General features: G+C 33.8%; 1 protein-coding gene across 3 annotated transcripts in view; it reads right to left on the minus strand.

Moving 5' to 3' along the window:
* Positions 1 to 13065, minus strand: part of PTEN (phosphatase and tensin homolog) — a 96696-nt gene that overhangs the window by 10603 nt on the left and 73028 nt on the right. For all 3 annotated transcript variants that reach the window (XM_057737471.1, XM_057737469.1, XM_057737470.1), the window contains one exon: positions 3973 to 4114. In XM_057737471.1, coding sequence (XP_057593454.1) covers positions 3973 to 4114 — 142 coding nt within the window. The remainder of the gene's footprint in view (positions 1 to 3972; positions 4115 to 13065) is intronic.

Here is a 13065-nt window from a genome sequence, read left to right on the forward strand (position 1 = left end):
AAAAAAAAATATATATATAGACATAAAATTCTCAGCACCAAAAGACATCATCCTTAAAGATGAAAAAAAAAAAAGTATCATTTCTTTTTATCAATGTGACCAACAACTGAGGACAAGGCAAAAAGTTTCTTCAGGCTAAATAAATTTTCCAGTGTAATAAAGACCTACTGGCTCATCTTTATAATACCTAAAGCAGTATCATCAATCACATAATAAATAGTAGGCTGGATAAAAGAATGAGGGATTATTCCAATATGGATTTGTGAGACATTTATCATGAGAAAAAGGAACTCTAAAAAAGGGAAGCATAACACTAAAAATCTGTCAATAATTTTCACTTCCTTAAGATTCAAAGTACAATGAGCTACTTTAAAAGACTTCATTTGATACTGAAAATTTCACTGGGAAGTCTAGCTTGAGGAAGCAAATAAATAATCAAGGTATGATTTCAAAGCTGTGATAAAAATCAACCAGTATGAAGGCAGTTCAACTCAAGGATGGATGATACCTTAGAGGACTGGGACAGGGAGGGTGGGGGGGAGTCGAGGGAGGGAGGGAATACGGGGATATGTGTATAAATACAGATGATTGAACTTGGTGTACCTCAAATAAATAAATAAATAAATAAAATGGGAAGAAAAAAAAATCAACCAGTACGGAAATGTCTTGTAATCTTATTAATTCAAACTCCACTAATTCAGAATCTGATAATCCTGATCTTATGACTTTAAAAAGCAAATTAACTGTGTAAGCCAGATTTCAATTAAACCCTACATTTAAAATGTGTACCTTCAAGAATTTTAGAATTATACATACAATTGATAATCTAATTAGAAATTAGTGTTACTTAGGTATTTCCTCAAAAAACTAAGCTAAAAAATTTTAATAAAAATACGTGGAAAATATTTCCTCAAGTCACTAAAAATAATTTTCTCTACAATATGAATTTCACATTTTAGATAGATAAGACCAAACTTAACAGCAATCCAAAATTAGTATGGTTCTTTTGACACAATTCTGATATATCTTTGATATGACCGACTGTGTCCTAAAAAAAAGAAATGACGAGATTGATTCGTAGTAAACAAAAATTAGAATTAAATTTTCTTGGATATATGCATATTGATATAGTATGAGAGAAAAATCACACTGATCATCTTTTATTAACTTTTTAACCCTTTTAGATATACAGAAGATAGTAAGTTTTCCTTTATTTAGAAATATCAAGACAATAATCAAATAAGAAAAAGGTTGTTAACCCCTGAACTTTACAGAAGATACTTTATTTTCACGTTTTGTTTTGTCACTGATTCCTCTTCCTCCTCCTGAACCCAAACTGTTACAAATTCTATTTGTCTCAGCCCTCACCATGTTTCCCTCTGAGCCTTCCCATCTTCTGGCCCCACACCAAATTTATATGAAAGGCTTAACTACTATGCCTCTTTCCTGATGCTTCTCAAACTATCAGATATATTTCTCACCTAAGTTCAAATCTATACTTTCAGTGGGTATAGTTCTGTACCCACTGAGTATCTTCATGTACACAGCTCACCTTTACCTGATTTAAAACATGTTTAAAACAAAAATATCAACATTCATTTCTCCAAGTCTCAGTTAGATTCCCTTTTCTGTCTTCCTTTTTCTGTGAATTATTCACCTGACCAGAATAAAAACTCTGACAACATATTTAGATATAAACGGCAAAAGAAAAACTAATCACATCTCATTTGATTGTCCTAGCAAAGTACATCTGGCTTAAAGTAATTCACATAACTGCTTTCCTTTCCACCAGTTTTTTCCCTCTTGCAATCACTACTTTCTGCAAAACTTACCTAAATACAGCTTAAGCCTCCAGCGTGATCACTGACACCACAGTATGTATCAAAGTGAGTCTGATATGCCCATTCGAAGCCCTCTAACAGTCGGCCACACATTCCATCCCTATTCTATTCTTCATCTCTCTATTTCGTGTCCACCTCATTTCCTTCTGTTGTGCTTCAATACAAGCTATTTCCTACTGCCTGTAATACTGTGGTGTTAAGGCCAATCTAAACTGTATGCTTTTCTCCAATGTTCAATAAAGAGCCAAACTTTCTTCATGAAACTGTTTGACAACCCCTCCCAAACTTGAGTTTTCCAAATATATCATTCATAATTTACACATACAACCTCCCATTTAGTTATATATTACTTATATACAGCTTTACTACATAGTATTAAATCGTAGTGCTTAGAGAACTAGAAAATTTGCAAAGATTAAGAAGATTTCAGTAGTAAGTTGAGAAATTTAAATGTAATACCAAGAGATCCAACATACACCCCCCCCAACACACACACATACACACACATAGACACCATGGAAATGTAGAGCAGAACTGCAGAGCAGAACTGATAGATGTTTGCTAGAGAGACCAATGTGAAAAAAAAAGTATAAGATTATTGAACTGAATGTTCTCTCTTCCTTATTACTTCTTTAGTATTTTATACCTTACCGTTTGGCTCTTCCACTGATATCTAATACTATAGGAAGAGCATGAGTTTTGTTTTTTTTCTTCCTTTTCCTTTCTCCACTATAAATTTAAGTTCCTGTGTCAATTACCTCTGACAGCCTAGTACCTTGTACTCAGCAGTTTTTAAAATTGTACTGAGGTGACAAAAGCATCAGTGAGGTCTCTTAGAAGCCTTCCCATGCTATGTTAATAGATCTGAGGTTTCTGATAAGTTACTTGCTGTAAGACCACAGGAAAAATCTAATGCAGGTGATCACACCTATCCGACAAAGATAAACAGTATCAAGAAATTAATTCTCTGGGTATAAATTAATTTAGGGTCAGAAAATTTTTCAATTACATAAATACTGTCAAGAAGCAAACTTTAAGCTAAAAACTAAAACCGTCAACAAATTGCAAAATACCACTGAAATATTATTAGAGGTATTAGAAAAAATAATACAGTAGCACCTTACCTAGAAACTAAAAAATTGTATTCTAAATAAACAAAACATAGTTCTTAAACATGAAAACATGACTGATCACTTCCAAGATAGTAATTAATATAAAAAACTCTGTAACAGAAAAAAGTGGCAACAGTTTGGTCTTTTACAGGGCTGAATAATACTTTCTTCCATGTGTTCTCCCTTAACTACCTGCTTTGGGTCAAGGTATTAAGGTTCCTATCAGTCCAGCTAAGAACTCTGGCGAAGAATAGCAGAGAAGCAGAACAGGACCAGGGTGACTGAAGTAGACTTATAGAGGTTAGGGTAAGAGAGAGAGAAATTAGAGGCAGACATCATTGACATCATCTTTATTTAGTACTTTTCTAGGAAGTTTCAGATTTCAAAATATCTTCATATTATTGATGAGCAAAGATAAAGAGAGGCAGATGACGTGCCAGAGTTACATAGTACATTATAGACAAATCTAGCACTGGAACTCAGATCTAAACCCAGGTTTTCTCTAATACTCAACACACACTGAATCAACCCTATTCCCTCAATATACTTCAGCTTGCTGCCATGTCTTATCACTGTTTTCTTTTTCTTTTTATTGTTCGTATCATCATTACCATCTAGTCTTACTAAGATATGAAGGAATTGGTCCCTGCCCTAATACCAGTAAAGTGATGAATTGCATTGCTCGTCTCATGCTGAATTGCTGATGGGACAGGTTTTTTAGTCATCTAGTCAGAATATATGGCTGCATGTGGAAGCTGCAGCACAGAATATTTCTTTCATAAATATAATTTGGCTTCAAAGACATTAAAACCCAATGGTCTTGGCTTCCTTAGCCCAATGTGCTGAATGACTGAGCTAATTAATTAGTTTGGATACTTCAGAAATATACAAACCTGCACAAATTTTAACTGTGGTAAATTTCTTTCTAGACTTTTATCTTCTAGATATGTTAAGAAACTTCTAGATATGTTAAGAAAAGTGTTCCAGTACATGAAAGGATGAGAATTTAGAGCACTTACTGCAAGTTCCGCCACTGAACATTGGAATAGTTTCAAACATCATCTTGTGAAACAACAGTGCCACTGGTCTGTAATCCAGATGATTCTTTAACAGGTAGCTATAATAATACACATAGCGCCTCTGACTGGGAATAGTTACTCCCTGGTGGACAGAAAAAAAAGTCAAATTCAAAAGAAAAGTTTCATTATAGTTATTTCACTAAATCGTTATGGTAACTTGGTTGAATCCACTGAAGAACATATATACATTAGAAATTTGACCTTAAATGATTTAATATTTAAATCCAGCTGAGTAATAGAGTAAATTAAAGCAATATCAACACAAAGGAATATCAGAATAACTTTTCTCCCTTAAAATACAATCATCATAACACCCCCATCTATTCAATGGTCACAACAATCTCTGACCCATGTACCCAACAAGCAAAGGCCACTGCATATCCAAAATACAGGCCTCTGCGCTACAGCTGTGCTTTCCACACGTGGGGTTCCCCATAAGGATTTATAGATTCTTACCAAACGCAGAATTCCTCACAAACTTAGATACCTATTTTCCCACGCAAAAGCATATCATAATCAGCAAGCTAGATAAAAGCATACTGCCTTTAGGAGGCAGAAATAGCAGCAGCAAAGAAGTGATGCTGGCTTTAGAACCCAACAAAAACAAGAGTATGCAGTTGACACAAATGTATGCAACAGTCTAATAACAAAGGTACTTAGAGATGTTCCTGAGCTACATGTATCTCTGTGTATGTAACCAGGGAAATACATAATGTTTTAGAACAGTATTACAAATTATAAAAATGTATACAACTAATGTGGTATTTAAACGGGGACCCTGACATCTCTGGAAAAAAAAAATTTGTATGCAGCAATGCATGCACTAATCATGCTTAATAAATGAGGTATTAGGGAACTTATCTAAAGTTTCTTTTCCTATAACACAATATGACTTCAGAAACATATAAGCATTTAACTTAGAATTTGCAATATTTCTCTTTTAGATTTATATTGGCATCTAAATCTCCCAATGTGTTAAAAACTCTGGACATAAATACTTTTCTTCACCCAATGAAAAGTAGAAAGTACATTTATGTGAGTTTAAAGACAAGTGTGCTGAATGGCAAGGTATCCGTTTCAGTGTTCTTGGTTAACATTACTTCATTACAATTAAAAAACACATAAAATGACAAATAATGGATAAAAGCCACTTCAAATCAAGACTAATGCTCAAAAATTTTGGCTATAGTACAAAAATCATACAATCAGAAGACCTGGATTTGAATGCTGACGTCAAAACATAAACTTTGTTTCTTCAGGCAAATGCAGACAATAATACCACCTTCACAGGACCCTCATGAGGATAAAACACTAAATGTAGGTTCACAAAACCATGCTAAAACAACAAAATGTTACAGAAATCCGAATCAGCAGTTTTAGAACTTCTTCCTATATTTAAGGTATAATTTTGGTATTGCCAGATTTTTAGTTCTACATATTTTCTTAAAGAAATAGCAGTAAGGTGGTGTTGCTTTGAAGAGCTGCTACAAAAACTAATGTTAAAAATTATCATTAAAGTTTAAAAAGTGTTTAAACTTAAAATTATTTTTTATACCACATTATTTAATGTCACTTCAGCATAAAACTTATTCATATTTGTCAAGATAAAATACAGAATTGCAAAGTAGGTTGCGGGAAATAGCAGAAGATGGATGAGTGGGAGGGAATCTTTTTTGAACCATGTGTATTTATAATCTAATCTAAAAATTAAAATTAAGTAAGTTTTCTAAAAATACATTTATTTATTTATTGGCTGAGTTGGGCCTTTGTTGCTGTGCACGGGCTTTCTCTAGTTGCAGTAAGCAGGGCTACTCTTTGTTGCAGTGCACGGGCTTCTCATTGCAGTGGCTTCTCTTGTTGCAGAGCACAGGCTCTAGGCCCAGAGGCTTCAGTAGTTGTAGCAAGCAGGGTCAACAGTTGTGGCTCGCGTGCTCTAGAGCGCAGTCTCAGTAGTTGTGGCACACGGGCTTAGTTGCTCCGTGGCACGTGGGATCTTCCTGGACCAGGAATCCAACCCATATCCCCTGCATTGGCAAGTGGATTCATAACCACTGCACCACCAGGGAAGTCCCTAATAAAAGATTTTAAAAACTGAATCAATGGAAGTCTACAAGACGACCAAATTGTCAAGTTATTACTGGGGTTTAGTGGAATGATAGATGGTATTTTTTCTCTTTATCTCCATTCTTGGTATAAGTTTGCATGAAGTAAAAGGTTTTCAAAGCTTTAATTTTACTCAAGCAGCAACTGACTAGTAGTGTATCTGTAATGCAATTGTTTATATACCCATGTAATCCTTAACAGAAAGGCAAATGTGTACAGAAAGAATGTTATGAATCTATTAGTTGTCACCAGTGGATGAATAATTAATGTGTAAATACAAGATGAATAAAAATTATTGACACAATTCAAAGAAAAATGCTAAAAATTGTAAATTTATTATTTTACTATCAAATTATGCATAGTCTTCTGTATCTTAACTTTGCAATCCTATCAACCTGTTAGCCTACCAGAACCTTAAATTCAACGTGTCCAAATTAAAAGAAATTAAGAAGTTGGGGAGAAATCAAAAGCTTCACAGACAAACAAAAGCTAAAATAATTCAGCACCACCAAACTAGCTTTACAGTTTTATACTATATTTTGATATCTGGTAATGAATAAACTCTTGTTTTGTTTTCCTTGAAAGAAAAATTTGGAAGGCCCAAATTGCCCTTAATGTGTCATTCTCACTCTATTCTCACCTCTTATGGCCATGATGCACACTTACTAAAATTTAATTAACAATACAATGAATCATACTGTAATCTAGGATTTGAAGTAAAATGATCAAAACTTTCACACTAAATTGACAATGTGGTATATAACACTTCAAGTATCATATTTTCTGAATGCATACACTGAAAACAATGGTTCATTGCATGTTTTACCTATAGCATCTTGAATATTGAAATTAAATTTAAATATATATATATATCTTTTTAAAAATCTAAGAAATGAACTTTTTACTGTTCTTCAAGGCTGACCTTTAAAGCTCCTGAAGATTAAAAATTACTACATTTTCAAACTTTTCATTTAAATTAAGACTAATAAAAATCAGTTCTATTCTTGAAACAAGAATTTTTAAGCTAAACTGGTCTATAACTGTATCCCCAAAATATAGTTCTACTCTCTAATTATTCTCCTTTTCCTACTCTAATTGTGAATAAAATTACTTATATTCTTAAACTTTTGTCCTCAAGTAAAACTTTCAAACATTCTAATTTTAGCTCAACTTAGCATTCTGGAGGTTGACTGCATCACATTCCTGGCCATCATCTCAAAAGGCAGCCATTGCTTCTTCAATTCCCTTACACTCACAGACCAAGAGGATATTCGGTGTCCCTCGCAGTATTCCTTCCAGCCCACTTCTCCACTGCCTTTACTCATCTCACCTATTCCAAATCTGCATCATTCAATAACTCTTTCTTCTGGTATGTACTTATTAACACTTGACTACAATGATTTCAGCATTTTGTTCACCCCGCCTCTCTTTCTGTCCTGTCCCAAACATCATCCTCAAATAACCAAGTTCCCATTTTACTGGGAACCCTGAGGTCACCCAATGTAAGCACCCTCAAAATTATTTTCCTTTGTCTTAAAATCTTTTTAGTCCTGATATTTTACAAAAGCGTCTCTTTGTGTTTATATTGGTTCCATCTTTGCAAGTGTTCTATTAATTATCTCCTTTCTGGTATCTGCTTTTATTCTCTCCAGCTGTCTCCTCCTAATAAAAAGCTCAAGTAACGCTTACCCTTTATCCAAAGCAAGCAAACAATTCTAAGACCAAAAACCCACACTCTCCCCAAAATCTTGTATCTCTCTCAAACTACCATCTTTCCACTCTATATAAACTCTTGAAGAGAAGTCTCTACTCCTTAACTCTTGGAAATCTGTTATTATGAGGCTGATTTCTTAATAGTCATTAGTTCTTAAAAGTCATTAATGGTCATTTCCTACTGTTTTCCTATTATCATTGTGGCTCATTTTTGGCTGCCATTTTGAAAACTCCCTGCTCCTTTCATAGGATACACTCGCTAAAGGTTTCCTCCTGGGACCTCCCTGGCAGTCCAGTGGTTAAGACTCTGCACTTCCAACGTAGGGGTTGTGGGTTTGATCCCTGGTAGGGGAACTAAGATCCCACGTGCCATGCAGCACAGCCAAAAAAATAAATAAATAAAATAAAGAATAAAATTAAATAAAATTAAAAAATAAAAATATTTTTTAAAATAATAAAGGTTTTCTCCTATTCTTACTGGCTATCTCTTATCTTCTTCTCCCTAAATGCAGGTATATCTCAAAAAACTGATCCCTTTACGTCAATCCTATCTACTCCAGTGGTTTAATTATCAATCTTATACATTAACTCCCAAACCTGTGTCTCTCAATTTGATTTTATTCCCAAGTCCCAGTCCAGAATTTCCTACACTTGGCTGGACATTTCTAGCTGGAAATCTCGGAAGCACTTAAAACACAACATATCCCAGAATTTTTGCATGGACCAACCTCTGTTATTTCTGTCACTATACTCAACTCACTATTTTCCTCAGCATCTGAACCCAAAATCTCTTCTAATACCATCACCATCATAGAGTGAAGGAAACAAAATCTGAGAGACAGCAGTGATATGCACAGGGTTATAGTAAAAAGAAGTGAGGGAACCCTAGCACTGTGGCAAAGGTCCAGGCAGCTGAGTAGAGGCAAAGATTGGTATATCAGTCGGCATATCAACTACCTGGCATATATATACATATACAAACACATATGCATGTGTGTCTGTGTGTGCAGACACACACACACACACTCCATGCAAAATGGAAGGCAAACCAGAGGTTAAGCTCATTTAGATACTCATATTTGATTTCTACACATCTATTCAGATATCAAAATCCAGATTTTTTTTTAATTTTTATTTTATATTGGACTATAGTTGGTTTACAATGTTGTATTAGTTTCAGGTATACAGCAAAGAGATTCAGTCAAAACCCAGATTTTGCCTTTGAAATGCTTCTCAAAATACTAGTTCTGGTTTTCTGTGGCCATTCTAGTTCAGTCACCTCCTGCGATTTTACAATAGCCAACTGATTATCAGCCTTTTATTTATCTATTCTCTTAATTCATTTTGTATGCTGCTTTTGGATTAATTTTGCAAAAATATAAGATTAATCACGTTACCAAATAATTCAAAATGTTAAATGGCTTACCAGTGCCTACCCAAATAAGAACAAATTCATCAAACACTATAATACTTTAACAACATAAAAATATAGCCCAACCCCTTTTTCCACTCATCCCTCACAACTCCCTTCCACGTACTTTTACTTTTGGCCAAACTAATTTCCCCCATGTTATACTTTCTGGTTTTAAAAATGTCATCTTTATCAGACTGACGTAGAAGGGCTATGTAAGCAGTTATCTGGGAAGTTTTACATACTTTCTAACACCTGGACCAATTTAAATAACAATTATTTGATGCTTCAAGGTCTGATAGCAGCCACCTGAAATGCAATTCACAACAGATACTTCTTGAGGACTCCCACTCATCTTTACTCTTGGATGGTCTATTCAGATTTTGTACTTCATCTTGAAGCATTTATGATAACATGTTCACTGAAAATTGTCCATTTTCCATTGAAATTTTCAAATCCATTAGCATAGACCTGAATATAATTTTTAATGTCACTTCCACACTGTAGTTTTATCTCCTTTCTCAAACTTAACATTTGATTTGTTTTCCATCTCTTTTCCTTTTCCTTTGATTGGCTTTAAAAGAGATGTATTGATTTTATTGGCATTTTTATAGAATCAATGTTTGGATTTATTAGTTCAAATGTCTGCTAATAAATTCATATTTCCATCTTTATTAACCTACCTCTCCTATTTGTTATTATCTTAATAATATCTAAGGTGAATTTCTATGTCTTCAATGACCCAAAATTATTTAAGTAAGTGGTTTTAAATTTTCAAATGGTTGATTTAGTTTGGTTAAACTTTTTAACAAAATTTCTTGTTCTACTGAATTGTAACCAAGGGACAGGGTGAAGATTTTTATGCTTGGCTTAATAAATTATTAATATTGATAACTGTTTTGTGAATGACAAAAAAAAGAAATATATTTTATGGGCTTTTATCATATTATTCAAGCCATCTATATATCTTCCTATTCTGTAACTTCCTGATCTTAAAGTACATTTAAAAAGATTCCTACTAGCATTGCTATCAATTTTTCTTAATTTCTTCCAGTTTTTGCTTAATATATCACTTAATATATTGTGATGTTATGTTTAGCACTTAAGAGTCCATAACTGCCAAGTCTTCATTGTGGAGTGTACCCTGTGTTAAAATAAAATGACATTCCTGATTCAGTTTTACACATTTTGCTGTGCATCAATACTCTCAAATCATCTTCTTTAAGATGAATTCACAATCTAGATTCCTCAGTTTAAAAAGTAATTTTCTACCTCAGTAAACTTTTCACTGGCACTTCTAAACTCAGAAATAATGTAGATGTTTTACAATGATAGTGTTTGCTTGAAGCTTGGAAATCCATGTTTCAGAGTGATCACAGTAACATTATTATAGCAAAGTAATTCAACAAAGGAAGAAATAAACTACAATGACAACATATAACAGTAGTTACTGTATATTAAGCTACACGCCAGACACTTTACATCTATTCTTAACACTACCACCACTTTACAAGATAGATCTCCTCTATTTTAAGGATAAGAAAACAGCCCTAGTACACATAATCATCTTGTTCAAAAACAAGATTTGAACCTAAATATGAGTACGATTCTAATTTTTTTTACTCCCACGTGCTGGGTTTTACTAATAGCACACATACTAACTACGTAATCTGAAAGATGTCACAACCTCTCTGAGCTCTCATCTTTCCCATCTACAAAAAATCTCCAAAGATTAGAGTGTTACAGTGCTTCAGTTCTATGAAACTAATTATAAGTAGTATATTACATAGTGATGCATGAACCACAGAATCCTTGAGAATATGAAGCAGAAAACTGATATATTTATTATCCTTTCCCCTTTGGGATGCTAGCTCTCTCCTTGTGGTTTGGAGGAAGGGGAGGTGGACCCTATTCTTCAGCTTCAGATATATGGCCCAAACCTCTGGCCAGAATGTTTGGTTCAGGGATGGGTAGGTGCCCCAATTCAGGTAAACCAGAACCTAACCTAGGAATTTTTGCTCAAATTGTAGCTCTCTTCCCATTTGCAGCTGCTAAAGTAGACAGCATGTAAACCTGGAGCTACTACCTTGCCATTACTTACAGAGAGTCTGCCTAAGAATAAAGTATATAAAGACAAACAAAGCGAGTTGAGAGGGAGATTTCTGACATCTGTTAAGCATCTAGATCCAGGCCAGAGCTTTTAAGGTTATATAAGCCAATAAATGTCTCCTTATCTTTAAGTTATTTTGAGTTGGGTTTCTGTGACTTGAAACTGAAAGAGTTCTAATACAGTCACTTTTTTATTTTCCTTTTTAAGTTTCTATTTCTGCTTTGGGATCAAAATAATGAAGAAAAATAATTTGGACAGGAGAACATAGTACAGTAGAAAGAATACTGGATTTGAGGTTAGGAGATATGGTTTTGAGTTATTACACAGAGAGATTAAATGACCTAGGACAGAATGATCTTTATAGATCTGTTTTATCATTTATATTTAAATGGGTCTGAAATAATTGCTAAGGTCCTTCAAGGTATAAAAATCTTAAAGTTTTCTGAATATATAGATTGGATAACAGGCTTAAATACCACATATTAGAGAAACACAGTTTGGCCCAGGAGAATTAATGTGTTAGAAAAAAAAAGAATATTATATTCAGTTTTTGGTGTTTTTTTAAGCCAAAAAAGTGGATAATTATAGCTTACTTTGTTTTAAATGAAAAGAAAATGAGAAAATTTCATTAGGTTACCATATGGGGAAATTTAGTAAATAGACTAGAAAAAAAATAACCTTATTAGGACACAAATTCATTCTTCAAAGGAACTAGAAAATTTCCTCTTCTTAAGATCACTTAAAGTTAATATTTATTATTTCTAGGAAAGAAGTCTTCATTAAAGATAAGCTAATAAACTCATGTACAGAGATCATAATACATAAGAACTTGAATAAATGCTTTGAAAAGAATCCCCCCCAAAAAGAAAATCAAAACCTCAAAATTTTTTCCTAAAAGTTTAATCAAAGAAAGCATTAAGTATTAATGCTTACTTCACCTGCCACTATTCTAGAAGAGGGAAGACAAGAGAAAGAGGAGTAACAGAGATTCCAGGTAAGTTTGTCATGAAAGAGAAGTTTCTCTCTCTAAATTCAGAATTTTGGGAATCCTCCTAAAATATACACTTACCAGTATTGGTAGGCTGTTTCAACTCTTTATTCATAGTTTGTAATAAATATTGTGAGTTATCTACTTTAATTTATCTACTTTAATTCTGAAATATAAGTACAAATGTAGACAGTGTAAGACATGGATTAGATGGGAAGCAACCCTAGGAGCTTTATTGGGGTGGGGACCATAGGCAGCTCATTTTAGAATAATTTGTCACGTGTTCATAAAGCAAAAGATCAAATATGCAAAGAAACGAATCCTAGAGAAGTATAACATAATTGCCTTCTTATAAGTTATTGAATAAAAGAGTCTTGCCTCAAGTAGTTATCCCACTCTCAGAAAAAAAAATTTTTTTTATTAAGAGGTATCAGTTGCACTTTTACTTCTCTGCAACATTCAAACCCTGAAGTATTGTTTGGTTATTACTAACACAACTGCACATTTTATGGTCAGTTGGCACCCACCACCCTGCCATCTAATCTGCACCAAGTCTGCTGAGAAAAATGTCAAGACTCTGCCACAGATTAATTTGAGGAGAGTCTCCACAAAGTCTATAAATCTTCACCCAAGTCTATAAATCTTCACCCAAAACATGACAACTGGCTCCTCTTTCTTCAAAACAAGGGGGAGAAGGGGAAGAGGGAG

Source organism: Hippopotamus amphibius, chromosome 5 (assembly GCF_030028045.1).
Source record: "Hippopotamus amphibius kiboko isolate mHipAmp2 chromosome 5, mHipAmp2.hap2, whole genome shotgun sequence".
Taxonomy (NCBI): domain Eukaryota; kingdom Metazoa; phylum Chordata; class Mammalia; order Artiodactyla; family Hippopotamidae; genus Hippopotamus; species Hippopotamus amphibius.